The following is a 17,443-nucleotide window of genomic DNA, read 5'->3' as shown; positions in this document are numbered from 1 at the left end:
TTAAAATTTATTTATAGACTGTTAAAATGCTGGGAGAATAAAAAGGTCTTCAGCTGGCGTCTAAAAGCATATAATGTAGGTGCCAAGCGAACCTCCTTAGGGAGCTCATTCCACAGCCGGGGTGCCACAGCAGAGAAGGCCCTGCTCCTGGTAGCCACCTGCCTCACTTCCTTTGGCAGGGGCTCACGGAGAAGGACCCCTGAGGATGACCTTAGGGTCCGGGCAGGTACATACGGGAGGAGGCGTTCCTTCAGATAGCCTGGCCCCAAACCGTTTAGGGCTTTGTATGTTAATACCAGCACTTTGAATCGGGCCCGGACCTGGTCTGGCAGCCAATGAAGCTGGAAAAGGACTGGTGTGATGTGGTCTTGTCGGCCAGTCCCTGTTTTATGGCAGAAGGAAGGCAGGATACCATATGCAAGGCTCAGTAGTGGAAGACTGAATTAAGGCATGTTTTTAGGAATGAGATGAACCCCCAACCCTAAGCTCATTGCTTTATTCATGGACTACAATGCTACATCCCCAGCCCACTGTCTTGCTGACGCTTTCAGTATTTTCTATAAAGGGTAAGGAAGAGAAAATCAGCAAGGCTTGAACAGGTCATGTTGCCCTGAGTTCCACCTCGAAGCTCAGTTTGCCTTGTTCCTGAACACGAGGGTTTGCTGCTGTTGTTGAATGTGAAAAGTGCACATTATGCCCTTATACAACTAACATCCTCAAAATATATTCATGGCCACATTGAAGTGATATTTCATCAGCTCGTGCATCACACAACTGAAGCAACCCTGTGCTTATAAATAACCATGGGGTAAAATCGAAGAAAGGGACCTTCTGTCAATACCTCAACTTGAGGGGGTGTTTGTATGTGTGTTATCTTGCACCAATTTCTAATTCTGAATTTAAAAAAAAGAGAGAACATAATAACATAAGACGTGCCATGCTGGATCAGACCAAGGGTCCATCTAGTCCAGCATTCAGTTCACAGTGGCCAACCAGCCATTGGGCAAGATTGAACAAGCAGGACATGTTGCAACAGCACCCTCCCACCCATGTTCCCCAGAAACTGGTGCACATTGACTTAGGCTAACCTGTTGGGAAGGGATGTGAGGAACAAGTAAGAGAAATACTTCAGGCCCAGAACAAAAATATTGCGCATGAGAGTGAGATGTTTTTATATTCTAGATAGAGCAGTGCCATCTAGTGGATAATTTGTCAGTTTGTATTTTTTTTTCAACGTTCTTTTCTTTTTCTTTTTTCTCAAGTTCTTTCCATCTCAAATTTTATGAATTTTGGGAATTTTTTATTAAAACCAAACGGAAGCACAATTCTCACCAATCTGTACTATTGAGTAAGTAGAATGAGTCCCAAGGCATCATAGATCAGCAAAGGGTCCTCCAGCTAACACTTCCTAGAGAGGTCACAGGAAGCCATTCAGTGAGTAGAGCGTGACTTCAAGCCCTTTCCTGCTAACTGGCAGACTCAAGTCTGCAGCAAGTTGGACCATTCGTAGCTTCTCCATGTTTTTCTTTTAATTTGCACACATCACAGCTGTAATTTGTATACATCCGCTTGCCTTGCTCAAATTGTAGAAAGCACAGCTGACACCCCCAAAAATAAATTAAACAAATAAAAGGAACCATCGGCAGAGTTTGGGGGAAACCCAGAGCCATGCAAGCCATGTCAGATGGGCGGTAGAACTCTGTCGAGCCCAAAAGGGGGAGATTTCCAAGCAACAGACATATTTACCATTCCCAGACTTATTTAAACTTAATATCTTTAAAAAAAGAAAGAAAAAGAAACCACTAGAAATGAAGCACTGTTTAGTGTACTGCATGGGAGTAGGGTGACCATATGAAAAGGAGGACAGGGCTCCTGTATCTTTAACAGTAGTAATGAAAAGGGAATTTCAGCAGGCTTCATTTGTATATATGAAAAACCTGGTGAAACTTCTTCCTCTTCACCACAACAGTTAAAGCTGCAGGTGCCCTGCCCTCTTTTAAATAGCTCCTGCAGCTTTAACTGCTTTGATGAAGAGGGAATTTCACCAGCTTCTCCATATATACAAATGACACCTGCTGAAATTCCCTTTTCAATACAACGGTTACAGATACAGGAGCCCTGCCCTCCTTTTCATAGGGTAACCCTACATGGGAGGGCTTTGAATTTTGTTTGCTTAGCACCTGCAAGTTAACTTTGTCAGGTTCCCCCTCTCAACCTGCCCTCAGACCAGTGCACGTGCCCATTTCTTTTTTGCACAACACACTCCTGATAGGGTAGTCTGAGGACTCCATGCTTTATCTTTTCCTTTAACTGTTCAAAGCTGCTTGCATCTCCTCCAAAGTGCTGTGTCGGCTTTGTGTGGTTAAGAAAAAAATCCTTTTGAAATATCCAGGAAGTGAAAACGCATCATGATGTGCTGTTGCTTGCTGGTAATTGTATGAAAAAACAGAAATAAAGCTGCCCCCACGTACCTATCGGGTCAGCTACCTTCCCACCACACACACACACACACACAAATCTCCCTGTGAGGCTACTAGCTCACCGTTTGGGCCCAACGCTGCACTTACTGAGGAAGTGACCACATGTCACCATGTGCCTCAACTTGTTGTCACACACAAAAACAGAGGTGGCCATTTTTGCCATAAGCCAAATTCCAAAATCCAATTTATTTATTTATTTATTTCATTTCATTTCATTTCATTTATATCCCACCTTTTTTCCTCCAAGGAACCCAAAGTGGCATACATAATCCTCCTCCTCTCCATTTTATCCTCACAACAACAACCCTGTGAGGTAGGTTGAGCTGAGAGTCTGTAACTGGCCCAAAGTTTCCATGGCTGGGTGGGGACTAGAACCCGGATCTCCCAACTCCCAGTCCAACCCTTTAGCCACTGGTGTAATACCAAAAGTTCATGAAATATATGCAAGTGTTGAGATGTCCAGATCTCTTCACCAGGCAAGATGTTACCAAAAGTGGGAAGGGGGAAAAACAACAACAACCTCCTGACATGATGTTGAAGACATGGTGTCTGCATGATCACAATCCATATGGAGGAGGAAGTTGTGTAGTCATTCAAATAATGCTCTAGCTGGTTTCAGAATTCACCTGGAGTTGCTGGAGCTTCATCTTGGATGAAGCCCACAGGCTCCTTTGGCTTTGCCCAAGGTGGAGAGATCTTTGAGTAAACAGCTGGATTGTATATTTTCAAAAATGGAGGATCAAACATTTGCCTTTGTCACAGGAACCCTAAAACCTGAAACCCATCACATCACTTGCTAGAGCCTTATTTAAATGTCCTGCGGATTTCAATGGGATTAGTAAGTAGTTTATCCAGATGTTTGAGTTTCCTCCAGGCTTATTCAGATGCTTGTGTTATTTGCAAAAGAATTATATTATTTCATATAGCTGCCACTAGTTTGCCTTAGCAATATCTATATTTATCCCTTCTAGATGCTGAACAATCCAGAAAAGATAGCAGAACAGATCAGCAAGGACCTCGCTTGGCTCTGCTCCCATCTTTTGTCTCTCTGGACCCAGTTTCTGGAGATTGTAACCCTACATCCAGATGTCACAGCCTACCTTGTTCAGGAGCATCACACGCTACGGGTAACATTGCAAAATGATGCCCAGATATAAACAGAAGAAGAAACTGATAGGATGAATCATCGTATGATATTAATTTTTATTGATAAGTAATACAGATGTTGGAGAAATCTGGTTGGCGGTGCAGCTGGATGAGCTTTCATCAGCTTGCCGCTCTGGGCTCCATTCCATCTTCAGTTACCTAGGGAGGTTGTGGGCTCTCCCACACTAGAGGCCTTCAAGAGGCAGCTGGACAACCATCTGTCAGGGATGCTTTAGGGTGGATTCCTGCATTGAGCAGGGGGTTGGACTCAAGGGACCTTGTAGGCCCCTTCCAACTCTGCTATTCTATGATTCTATGATTCCACTAGCTAGCCCAACTCAGCATGCAATATTATTATTATTTTGTTTGTGTAAGAGAAGATTTGCACAATTTGCAACTGTAATTTGCACAAATCACTATTTGCACAAGTTTATTTATTTATTATTGCATTTATATCCCGCCTTTACAGCTGAGTTTCCCCTCCTGAGCCCTGAGAATGTGGCAGAAAAATGGAAGCTCCTTTCATGAGGAAAGAAAACTTTCAGGAAATTCCTGTGATTTTTTTCCCTTACCTCCTAGAAATAAAAGGACACTTCAGAATGTTCTCCACATTTTCTTCACTCTTTTTGTGTGTGTGTTGGCTGCATTTCCTCCCCTAAATGCCATGGGATGCTGCTAAGTATAAGGGGCATTATGAAGGATGCAAAATGGGGGCCAACCTGCCAACACAGGGCTCATCTACACCAAGCTGGATATTCCACTATGAAAGCAGTATATAAAAGGCAGGAGCCACACCAAGCAGGATATAGCAGTATGAAAGCGGTATATGGTATGTGTCAAAGGGCCCCAACAGTGGTCAGTGCACTTCAATACCGCTATAAAGCAGTAGTGTGGCTCCTGCCTTTTATATACCGCTTTCATAGTCGAATATCCTGCTTGGTGTAGATGAGCCCACAATTGATGCTGTTGCCACTTGCAGTGGCAATGAACCACCACCCCCTTAGGGGGGAAAAAGAAAGAAAGAAAGAAAGAAAGAAAGAAAGAAAGAAAGAAAGAAAGAAAGAAAGAAACTGTTCTACACCCCTTGCCAATGGTGATGCCTACCTGTGAGAAAGTTTTGGATAATTTCTCCTCCCCCTGGAGAAATTTGGTGAAATTCTCCTCCCCACAATTCTCTACCCACAAATAAGTTGGAGAACTTTGAGGGGCAACTTGTACACAGTCCTACTAATAATAGCTCAAACATCAAGTTTTTGTTCACCTGTATACCTTCCACTGTGATACTATGGTATCAGCTGCCAGCAGTGCCATTCTGTATTCAGAATTGGACAAATACACCAATTTTTATGCATAATAATAGACACAAATCAGACACCAGAAGCATCAATATTCAAAAATCAGCAGGGGGAAATTTCATCCCCCAAGAACACTCTAACAGTGTCCATTCTTGAACCAAGGGGATTTCAAAGAGAGGCTGGAATATGAAACTGTTGAATTACAATTTATTGAGAAGTTCCATTCTATTATTTGTGGCTTGAATAAGGGTAATGTGTTGTTGTTGTTGTTGTTGTTGTTGTTGTTGTTGTTGTTGTTGTTGTTTTTAAATCACACTACATGTGTTAATGAACTTAGAAATGCCAAGTTGTTTGTGTAATGACTAATACTGCTTTGTGAATGGTCCCCATTAACTTTTAGCATACAATTATGTCTCTGCCTGTAGTTTCTGCATTTCACTTCCCTCTGACTTCTCTGGCTACAATCCCATCCCCTCAACCCTGTGCATATATATTAGTGCTGGGCTGAATACTGCCCCCTACTTGGGGAACTTTCCCTGCAAAAGACACATAGTTTTTTCTGACTCTTTTGCAGGGAGGGGGGGGGGATTCAGAGAATTTTCTCCTGGGGAGGGGTCAGGGTTTCCACATCCCTTTTTTAAGTGTAGCTGGTTGCTGAGGAGCCTTCCTCCTATTTTTTCAAAAAAACCACCCCCTTTCCCTGGCATTTGGAGGATGCCAGAAGTTCTTACTGAATGCCTATTGGGGATCATGTGACCTCACCCTCTCCAATAAGCATTCAGGAAGAACTTGTAGGCTCCTGAAAATGCTGGAGGATGTTTTTAAAAAAGAAAGAAAGATAACCCCTTAACTACTGGCTACATTTAAAAAGATATGTGAAAACCCTGTCCCTCTCCCCAAGGAGAAAATTCTCTGAAATTCTCACCCCTCCCTGCCTGTTTCACCTGAATTTTCATTTCCCCCTCACCCCACCCCCATGAAATGCTAAAAATAGAATGGTTGGAATTTTTGGCACAATATATGCAATTTAGGATAAGAATATAAGAAGTGCCCTGCTAGATCAGACCAAGGGTCCATCTCTGTTCACACAGTGGCCAACCAGCCATTGACCAGGAATGAACAAGCAGGACATGGTGCAACAGCACCCTCCCACCCATGTTCCCCAGCAACAGGTGCTCACAGGCGTATTGCTTTGAAAGAATAAAACTTCATGCATCTGGTGAAGGGCACTGTAGTCCATGAAAGTTTATGTCATAATACATTTTTAGTCTTTAAGGTGTGGTAAAACTATTTATTTATTTATTTATTTATTACATTTTTATACCGCCCAATAGCCGAAGCTCTCTGGGCGGTTCACAAAAATTAAAATCATCATAAAACAACCAACAAGTTAAAAATGCAAATACAAAATACAATATAAAAAGCACAACCAGGATAAAACCATGCAGCAAACTATTCAATTTAATATTTTTAAATACATTTCTTCTCAAAATGCATGCTTCTAGATTTATGTTCTACATTCTTCAAACATCCTTTCAGACTCATGGCTATGGATGTCAAAGAAATCCACCAAGGATTGACACAAGTTCAGATTTCTATGAATCCAAGCTGCACGTTCCACAGTGGGCTGGCTTTTTCAGAGTCACACAGATGCTGTGTGTGGACCGTTTTGTTTTTCACGTCTGTGCTAAGGTGCACTTACACTAATCTGCATTACGTTGCATTAATTAATAAGGATTAGTGCATGTACAGAAGTGTGCAACGGTACTACTGCACATTTGCAAATTAGCACAAGTAGAAGGAAATTCTGGTTAAGAAAATCCAATTCTGTCAACAAGCAAAAAAAATATATAAAAAAATGCCTAGCAACAGTTTTAAGAAAACTGGTCTGGTTAAGCTAATTCCTAATATTTGTTGAGGTGGAGCACAGCCTCTGAATTCACTTGTCTGAGCAAACTGAGATACAGTCCTTTTGTGTATCAAAATTGTGTAGAAAATGCCCGTGTGCTGGTGAGTCTAATTCCAGAAGAATTAGTTGCATTGAGCAGGGGGTTGGACTCGATGGCCTTATAGGCCCTTTCCAACTCTACTATTCTATGATTCTATGATTTGTACATGTAGTATGTTTTGAAGTTGATCTGCATTGTAATATATGTTTATCCCCCAGGTAAGAAGATTCTCCGAGGCTTTCTTTTATGCTGAGCATCAAAAGCTTGCTGTGTTGACTTTCCAGGAAAGCCTGTACGTACTTTGCGATGCACTCCTTTCATACTGCCATGCTGATCAATAATGTGCGGAGTAGTTCCTTTCCTTTTCTTAAAAAAGAAAGCAAAGGAAAACACATTGGATGCGCTTGACAAATGGGCAGGCAGTGTCTTCTGGTGCAGTGGCCATCTGCCTTTTAGAAGAACAGAGTAGACCATTTCTATCTGCTTTATGTCTAAATTAATTCTCCCCCACCCCACACCCCTCTTGCACTTGTGCCATGGCAGTTTCTACATTAGGCACTTCATATTTTTTTTCTTTTTTTAATAACTCAAATCTTATTTATTTTCTGTAAGCATGTACCAGTATCATGATCTCAAATGGATGTATTTGTCATGGCCTTCGGCTAGCACAATAAACTTATGATGATGATCATGATCTCAAATGTACACAGATGTTTGCAACAGCTTAAAGCAAGTCTCTGTCTAATATATCTATTACTAGGACTCTGCTCTGCTCTCGCTTGCCCCCCCCCCAAAAACCCGGCGAGCTGCTGCCCCCACCCACTGGACTTACCTGAAGCCTCTGCTCATGCGGTCAAGCTTCCTGTCCTCCAGGAGTGCTGCTCTGGCCTGCCATAGCTGGAAGTGGCCTTTTCTGGCCACCGTAGTTTACAACAGTAGATCTATGACAGGTCAGAGCAGCTGTCCTGGAGGGTGGGCAGCTCGCCAGCATGAGTGGAAGCTTCAAGTGAGTCCCACAGGTGAGCAGGAATAGTGGCTGGACATTGGGCTGAAGCAACCCAATTCGGTCCTGAAATGGATTCATGTCGAAGCAGGCTGAATCAGCTCGCTTCGACTTGGATTCAGGGTTCAGGACTAAGGCAAGCACCCTTTATCTATTACTCTTCAATTAAGAGAGGAAAAATCTCCATTTCTCCCCCTCTCCTCGTATCAGTACTCCCCCATTTGCCTCTTAGAAGTTGGGAGTGAATTTCCCCCTTCTGCCATGGAGGAAGGAAGAATGAGAAGCCAGGGCTTTGGGGATTCCTGTCACCTCTGCCTAAATTTCCCCCTCTCCATTTACACCATAGCATTGGTGAATTGCCTCATGGTAACTTTTAAAGTAGGATTGCAGAACTCCAGGCCTGGGGCCAACCATGGCCCTCCTAGGATCTCAATCCAGCCATCTTGGCCACACTACTTTCCCTGGGTGCACCTCTTTTCCTTGACCACCAATCCTTAGGTGGTTTCTCAGTTTTTATTCCTTGTTCTCCCTTTCTAAAAGGTCGAAATGTCTCTCCTAAGGCTTAGTTACTGGAGGTATATATTATATTTCCTATTTTAGAAGGTATCACGTTGGTCTTAAAGGGAAACTCTCGTGACTGGAGACCATGGATATTTAGAAGGGAAAGGAAGCCCAATCCGATAGAACTGGAAATAGAAAACAATGCATCAGGAAAAAAAGTAACTCCTGGGTTTATCTATTTTTCCAACAGTATCCAGCATCATAGCCAGGTTTCGTCAGAAGTCCGGAACTCCGAGTACCTCACAAGCATGCCACCCCTGCCTGCAGAGTGCCTCGACATAGATGGAGACTGGAGCACGCTACCAATTATTTTTGAGGACAGATATGTCGATTTCCCATACAAAGGTGGGTAATATGCAAAATTTTGGCTGTACCCTTTGAGAGATTCAAATGAAGCTCTCAAAGGGTCGTACTGTTAGAGCAGTATGACAATGGAACCAGTTACCTAGGGAGGTGGTGGGCTCTCCCACACTGGAGGCCATCTGTCAGGGATGCTTTAGGGTGGATTCCTGCATTGAGCAGGGGGTTGGACTCGATGGCCTTGTAGGCCCCTTCCAACTCTACTATTCTATGATTCTATAATCAGGGTAAGTGAGGGATGTCCAAGAATTTTGTTCCTGTTTGCAGAGCGTGCAATCCTATCCCGTTTGCAACCCCGAACATGCAAACATGAGCGGCCTTGAAATTCACAGGGAATGTTTGCGATTTCCTAAACTTGCGGTCTCCCCCAAATCTGCATTTTCACACTTTAGCCTATGGGGGAAAGTGCAAATTGCAGCTGTGCATTTTTAAAAAGGTGCATTCCCCCCCCCCCCATGAAAGATGTGCATTATTCCCAACTGAAGAAAATGACACCTGCATTCTGAGCTTTGAGGAGGAATTCAGAAAACCTCAATGGCCTTGAACATCACCTGTTTACCCATCCCTAGGGCGAGCGATTAAACTCATTGCACATATAATATGGCACGACAATTCAAGTCTGCATTAGTTGAAACTGCAGCCTGTTCTTTTTAACGTGGACCATAACATGCAATCAAGACAATTGTGTGTGTGATGAACAACAATGACTCAAATATCTCCTGCTATGCTTTTTAATGGGAATCATGGTGCACAACTGCAGAGGGTAAGGACACATGATGAGCCATCATGGTTTGGAATCACTTTGTGAAAATGCATCCAAGAAAGATGAAAATACCTGTAGAAGTAAAGGGTCAACTTGCACAGATCCTTGTGCATGGCATCCTTCTTTTCCCCAACACTCGCCCCATTGTGAATAGTTTTGCAGTCTTTCACCAAGGAGTGGGGAAATTGCCCAAAGGGGAGCATTTTTCAGGAAGCAGAAATGTTCATGAAATGTACCCACGTGGTTTGACTCAGAAGTACTGTGACTATGGCCATGTTGACCAGGGGTGGGTGACTTGTGCGACCCTCCAGATGTTTTGACCTACAAGGGTAGCCCTCCAGATGTTTTGACCTACAACTCCCATAATGCATCACCCCTGGCTATGCCAGTTAAGGCTGATGGGAGCTGTATGGGCTAAAACATCTGGAGACCCAAAACTAGGGTGAGCATATTAGGGTGAGAACAGGGCTCCTGTATCTTTAAAGTTGTATAGAAAAGGGAATTTCAGCAAGTGTCATTTGAATGAATGTAGCACCCAGTGAAATTGCCTCTCCATCACAACAGTTAAAGCTGCAGGAGCCTGGCCCTCTTTTGTATCTAGTATAGCTCCTGCAGCTTTAACTGTGGTGATGAAGAGGGAATTTCACCAGGTTCGCCATATATACAAATGACACCTGCTGAAATCCCCTTTTCTATGCAACTGTTAAAGACACAGGAGTCCTGTCCTCCTTTTCATATGGTCACCCTATCCAAAACTTGCCTATCCGTGATGTAGAGGAAATAATCTTGCATGCCCATAATTGCAGCCATTTGAACATGTGTGGTAGCACATATTTTGCGCACTGCACTAGGAAGCAACACATTCAGCTATGGACATATTGGATCTGATGTTACACTCGCCTTTGCACGAGTGTATCCATGTTGCTGCTCCATGTTCACGTCTTTATTTCCAGAGTCCAAACCATATGTCCAAACTAAATGTGTAGTGCTTCCACCAAAAATGAAGTGTGAAATGATTTTAGAGTTTCATTCTAAATTGTAACACCAGAAGACTTCTTAAATTTATCTGGGAAGCTCTGCATAGAACTACCTAGTGGTAGAACTTACCTAGGGAGGTTGTGGGCTCTCCCACACTAGAGGCCTTCAAGAGGCAGCTGGACAACCATCTGTCAGGGATGCTTTAGGGTGGATTCCTGCATTGAGCAGGGGGTTGGACTTGATGGCCTTGTAGGTCCCTTCCAACTCTGCTATTCTATGAATTTACACTGTCACCAGATTACTCCTAAACTGAAAATCAAATTGGGAAGTTCCTCCTTAGGCAAAGCATCCAAGGAATCCTATGGGGAGCTAATTACCTTTTTGAAAATATTTGCAACCTTTCTAGGGAGGGTTTTTTGCACATGCCTTTGCTTGTGTTTAGGAATTGGCTGTTAATTTTAGTGAAATTATTATTTTCTAATGTTGGTATCATAACGCAGTGTGGGCAGTTTTAGTCTTATTTTTCATTTCTCTTTCAGTTCAGGACTTAGACATTTTGTCGAATTATGTGGCTTCTGCTGTGGACAATTCACAAGTGGACTTAGAAAAAGATAGGGATCCCTCCTCAGACAATGATACCGATTTAGCGAAGGGAGATTTCAAGGACCATGTCCCATTCATCATCCATACAGATAGGATAAATGGGAAATCTTTGTATAATGGCAGCTATCTAGAAGGAGATTCCTGCATGGTCAAGAGTTTCAAGGAACACTCCCTAACTCAGGTATATACAAGGAATGGAGATGTCCAATCCTGCAAGGATCAGTTAGAGCTGGCTAGCAGTGTTCGGTCTGGTTTGCAAACACATCTTGTGAGAGATCCTTCAGAAAGCCTTAACACAGAGATGGAGTCTTCTGAAAGCAATGATAAACTCAACACAGAGGTGTCATATTTGGATACGAACCCAATGTGCGATAGTGCCTACCAAAGAGAAGCAGTGCTCGTCATGAACACTCTGTGTGACAGTGGCGCCTGTGAACACTCCAGGCTTTTGGATGGGATTGAATTGGGTCAAGCATCTAAAAAGGACCATTCTGGGTCTACTCTCACTTCAGACAAACTCACATTGAATGAACAAATTGGCTATGAGAAAACAGTGGATCAGGGTGTTGAATTTATATTGCCAGCATTGAGAACATTTGATATAAATGACCATTTTGGCTCACTCAACCAAATAAAAGATGTTGAGGAGGCCAAGTCCTTTCAGAAGGAGCAAGGAGTTCGGGAGTGTGAAGAGTTTAGCTCGAAATCAGGGGTCATTAAGAGATCTTCATCACTAATCTCAGACTCAGGAATTGAAAGTGAACCCAGCTCAGTCGCTTGGTCTGATGCACGGAGCAGGGCCTTGGAGTTGCCGAGTGATCGGGAGATCCTTCACCATCTTGTCAGAAGACATGCAATCCACCGGAATTCTCTAGAAGGTGGACACACAGAAAGCAATACAAGTTTGCCTAGTGGCATACAAGCCTCTCTCACGTCAATTAGCTCCTTGCCCTATGAGGAGGATGAGAGAGAGGTGGAACCCAACAAACTGACAAAATCCATCTCGGCACCTCAGATCAGTAGCCCTGAAGAGTCCGTAGATGACATGGATATATCCAAGCATGCCAAAACCATCTCGGACATAGCAGAGGGACAATATGTGGAAACAGGGAGTGCCAGAACGGAATTAAGTGGAAATATTTCTATGTGCCAGAATGACAGAGAAAATGGAGGACCACAGCTGTCAATAGCTACACTAGAGCATCCCAATTCTGACTTTGAACATAATGGTGGCTTACCAGAAGCTGTCAAAAGCTGTTCAGAGATGGACTTTAGCTTAGAAGCAGCAGGAGAACCTATGCTTTTAAAGCAAAATCAAGATCTAGATGAACACCAGTTGCCAAAGGGAGAAGAGGAAGTCCACTTGGGAAGGCTGAATGACTACTCGGACATGCATGCTGCTCACCTTGATGAATCCAGCAAGGAGGGAGATTTGCACAAAGGGCACAGTGTGCATTCCACAAATGTTGAGGCTTTCTCAGACTGTGAGAACCACACAGCCAAGTTTTGTTATGCTATCTCTGCCTCATCAGAGGTTGCATCTGAACCTGTCCCTACAAAGGGGCACTGTGGTAGCCCTCTTGTCAATGGCAAAATAACATGTGGTGGAGAAATTCCCAACTTGCAAGAAATTGAACTGGACAGTCGATCTAGGTGTGGATCCTACTGTGCTGAATCAGAAAACCGGGAGCTCAAAGTCGTGGCTAACACCACAGGATTCTATTCTGTGGTGCCTGAGGCATTGGTTCTTGAGGGCAAAAAGGCCATTGAGGTGGTCAACCTATCTGTTTCTTGCACAGCTACGTGTCTTCCTTTTTCTTCAGTTCTCAAAGAGAACCCGCCCGTGGTTGGCTTCTCCTCCAAGCAGGTCCTTTCTCCTATCACTCGCCAACCGGTGGGCTCCTTTGGGGTTATTTCTTGTGATCTCAGTGATGTGGCTGAAGAGGCCAATGAAAGGATGCTTAGGTAAGGATTTCTATAATTGTTTGTTTAAAGTGTTTTATAGCCTGCCTTGCTCCCTGAACAGTATGTCCTTAAAGCAGCTGACAAGAAGTGTGAATGGAGTCATAATAATGACACCTGATACGATTCTTTTCAAAGGCAGTGGTGATTTTAAGTGCTGGTGGGTGAGTGTGGGTGAGAGGGATGGGACCATGACAGAACATGTCCTCTCTCTGAGCCTTAGAAGTTGCTGGTGGAGGTGGTGTGATGGTGTGCAGCTAGAGCTACGTAGCACCAAAGGTTCTGTGGGGGAAGGAGGATCTCCTCACTTGGGTAGCTGAATAAAATGCTGCCCTGACACTTCTCACTAGCAAGGTTTGGGGTTATGAATTAATTTTATTTATTATTAAATTTATACCCAACCTTTTTTTATTCCTCTAAAGAACCCCAGGCAGTTTACATGATCCTCCTCCTCTCCAGGTTATCCTCACAACTACCCTGTGAGGTGCGTTAGGTTGTGAGTGGCCCAAAGTCATCCAGTGAGCTTCATGGCTGACTGGGGACTTGGACCCAGGTCTCCTGAGTCCCTGTCCAAGAGACTAACAACTATACCACACTGGCTCTCTGGGGAGATGTTAATGGAAAGTATCCTCTCCCTAGATCTTAAATGCTGTGGCTACCCATAAGGACACAGAATTATGCATGGTGTGGAGAATGTAGATAGGGAGACATTTCTCTCTCTCAAAATACTAGAACCCGGGGTCATCCCCTGAAGCTGATTGGTGGGAGATTCAGGACAAATAAAAGAAAGTACTTCTTCACACAGTGCATATTTATTTATTACATTTCTATACCGCTCTCTGGGCGGTTCATAGTTAAATTATGGAAGATGTAGTGATGGCCACCAATTTGGATGGCTTTAAAACGGGGTTGGATAAATTCCTGGAGGAGGAGGCTATCAGTGGCTACTAGCCCTGATGGTTGTGTGCTATCTCCAGTATTTCAGGTAGTAAGCCTGTGTGCACCAGTTGCTGGGGAACATGGATGGGAGGGTGTAGCTGTATCACATCTAGCTTTTTTAGTCCCTAGTTGACAGCTGGTTGGGCACTGTGTAAACAGATTGCTGGACTAGATGGAGCCTTGGTCTGATCCAGCATGGCATGTCTTATGTTCTTATGAAATCCAAGGACTGGGAGGGATATCTCATTTATAAGTGGGAATTTGAATGACTGGTGTTGGCATTGAGAATTGAACATCTGAACTGTGTAGTTTCCCCTACAATTGACACATTCGCTGCTGTGACAGCCCCCGCCCATGAATCCAATAGTAAAACAAGTCACGTATAATTGAATGCCCAGTTCAATTTGTGCTTAATTAGTGTATTCTCCAGTTTTTATCAGGCCAAAGAAAAATTTAAAAAGGAACTGAAGATTGATGGATTTCTGTACAGTGACTTATCTGTACTAGCTTCTGATATCCCGTATTTTCCACCAGAGGAAGAGGAAGAGGATTTGGAAGACGGTATTCACCTAGTGGTCTGCGTCCATGGGTTGGATGGTAAGGGCAAAGACAGATCTGGGAATGATTGTGCTTCTGCATGTGGGATGTTCACCCAATATATGGTCTGGGGTGACAAGCTAGTAGGTGGCTGCAAGGTGGGCTTGTGGTTTCCCAAAATGGCAATTGTGAGAGGCTGGTTCTTTTTTGTCTTTTTCTTTTAGAGGGAACTGATGCCAGGGAAGGGTTCCTATGACACTAATGATGTCCATTGATGAGGCCCAAGAGGGGGCAATGCTGACTCAATGAGTCATGTGTGTGCAAATGCCTTTCGCCACTTGAAGGCCTCAAATGACCACTTTGCAAGGAATGTCCTTGCCCTTTCTCCGAGTCCTGGCCACAGGGAGGCTATTGCGGGCATGGGGGAGAAGGGATGTGCTTGCTCCCCCGTTGGGTGGGTGTTTGGCACCAGCAGCGGGGGGGGGGGGAGCTGCACCTCCATAAGGCAGCTGTGCTCAGCACTCAAGACTCTTCAAATCACAGCTCCCTCCCTCCCTCCCTGTATGCAGTGTGGGTTTTACCAGGTCGCCCGTTTGGGGGCTGAGTAGGAATTGTTGGCACATAGTCTGATTGGCCTGGGCTATGTGTCTTTTCGCCTACTTCACACTGTAAGAGGGGGGAGAGTGTCTCAGGAATTGTAATATTTTGATTCAGCTTAATTTGGTCACATTTGGCTTACATCGGTAGGGGAGGGCACGCTTAGAGGATAGGGATGGTCATCGTACTGTGGCACTGTTGTTTGGTGACAGGTGATACTTGAGGCCTTCTGCTGAGGGTTCCAGTGGGGGGATAAGGCCACCTGTTAGGCCAACTCTGGTCGCTCCAACCGGTGTTGTATGGCCCAGGGGGTGAGTGGCATGGGTCAGTCTACCCTCCCCCAAAAGGGTATGGCCTGGGTGTGGAGAATACCTGACACCATTCTCCAGACATAGAATGCTTCGCCCGATATAACACCTAGCTAGTGGCTAGCGTAGCATAGGGCCCACCCAGTTTTGCTTTACAGATCTTTGGCCCAAATTTTATACCATATACAGTTGCCTCGTCTCGTTATTTCCCCCCCTCCTTTGCCCACAATGACATTGTTCACTAAATATCCACACACATGCACATGCATGCACACACATACCCAAATTTGGCTCAGCCGTACAAAACATTCAACAGTCATCAAGCAGAGTTTGATAGGATGCAGACGTTGCAGTTAAATTATGGGCGTCATACCCATGTAACTGAAAAGTCAGTTACTCCCGCCACTTTCAAGTTGTCCGCAGAATATTCCGTGGAAAGGGATGTACCAAAACAATATTGCCAATTCCCTCAATAAGGGACACAAGTATGAGTATGGGTGTGTTTGCTCGAGGACAGATGGGTGGATGATCTCCTTTAGTATGGAATGGAGTCCACGTCTTAGGAGAATGATGTGTTGTCTTTCCAGGTAACAGTGCAGATCTTCGACTGGTAAAAACGTTCATTGAGCTGGGCCTCCCTGGAGGAAAGCTTGACTTCCTGATGTCAGAAAGGAACCAGGTATTTGATTCCTTCCTTCCTTATTTATTTGAAGATATGTAGTCCCCCTTCCCTTCTTGTAATGTATTTTATTTATTTATTGCATTTTTGTACTGCTCAACAGCTGAAGCTCAGTGCAAGTAACATATTAAAATAAATACAAAAGAACTAACAGCAGCACAAATAATTAGATGGGTGCAATGATCTCTCCCCCCCCCCCAATTTATTTATTTATGTTCCATTGGGTTTCCTTATAAGCACATTATAATGAAACCCAATGGTTATCCATAGTATTTGTTTTGTAACTAATGAAACTCTATCCAAATGGGCAGATGTCCACATCATTGCTGTTGTCCTTGCTAAAGGAGATAGTGATAAAAGCAAAACACCCCAAACGTTACCCCAAGGCTGATAGCATTACTCCCTAATGACCCAAGCATTTATAACTAAATCCCAAAGAATAGGAAGTCCCGTCATAGTGCCTTATGCCAGCCTCTCTCATATGAAAACTCTTAAGTCAGGGCAGGTGGAAGGAGCCAGCCCTAAGGGCAAACTTGGAGACTTGCTGTTTCTCTCTCTCTGGCCCTATCTACACCGAAGGGTTCTCCCAGGAAAATGGTGGGATCATGCCTGCCTGCTCCCGGGATCCCCTGTGTGGCATTTGGATGCACAGGAACAATCCTGGGATGATCCTGGGATATAGGGCTGGTGTAGAATGCCCTCTGTCTCTCTCTATCTGTCTCTCTCTCTCCCTCTGTCTGTCTCTCTCTCTCTGTGTGTCTCTCTCCCTCTGTTTCTCTCTCTCTAAGTCTCTCTCTCTCCCCCTCTGTCTCTCTCCCTCTGTCTGTCTGTCTCTCTGTCTCTCTCTGTCTCTGTCTCTGTTGCTCTGTCTCTGCCTCTCTCTCTGTTTGTCTCTGTCACTCTGTCTCTGTCTCTCTCTACCTGCAGCATGTCCCTGCATGTACAGAGGTCTATTCCACTCTAATAGTGGCGGCCATTAGACTAGAAGGGGGGGGGGACTTCTCCTCCTCCCCCCACCAATGAGGGGGGATTAAAGGCCTTTAAGGCCCCATAAGTGTGGGGGGGGACTAATGAAATTAATAGGGCCTTTAAGACCCCATAAGTGTGTGGGGGGGACTAATGAAATTTCCTCAGGGCTTGGGAAATTGCATATTTTCAACTGCTGTGGTAATGGTAGCTGCCACTACTGCCACTACTGCAGTGGGGTGGGGTGGGGAGTACAATGCACGTCTGCAGGTCAGGGCGGAAGTGAGTTCCACCCAGACCTGCACCCCCTTTGTCAG

General features: G+C 44.3%; 1 protein-coding gene across 1 annotated transcript in view; it reads left to right on the top strand.

Moving 5' to 3' along the window:
* The window catches only part of FAM135B (family with sequence similarity 135 member B), a 194,087-nt gene that overhangs the window by 165,795 nt on the left and 10,849 nt on the right, over window positions 1–17,443 (top strand). Inside the window, exons 10-15 of the mRNA XM_063131171.1 lie at window positions 3,452–3,607; window positions 7,089–7,162; window positions 8,625–8,779; window positions 11,075–13,103; window positions 14,470–14,636; window positions 16,069–16,160. Coding sequence (XP_062987241.1) covers window positions 3,452–3,607; window positions 7,089–7,162; window positions 8,625–8,779; window positions 11,075–13,103; window positions 14,470–14,636; window positions 16,069–16,160 — 2,673 coding nt within the window. The remainder of the gene's footprint in view (window positions 1–3,451; window positions 3,608–7,088; window positions 7,163–8,624; window positions 8,780–11,074; window positions 13,104–14,469; window positions 14,637–16,068; window positions 16,161–17,443) is intronic.

The sequence above is a fragment of the Elgaria multicarinata genome, chromosome 7, assembly GCF_023053635.1.
Source record: "Elgaria multicarinata webbii isolate HBS135686 ecotype San Diego chromosome 7, rElgMul1.1.pri, whole genome shotgun sequence".
Lineage (NCBI taxonomy): Eukaryota > Metazoa > Chordata > Lepidosauria > Squamata > Anguidae > Elgaria > Elgaria multicarinata.
This window is presented reverse-complemented; position numbering and strand designations above follow the sequence as displayed.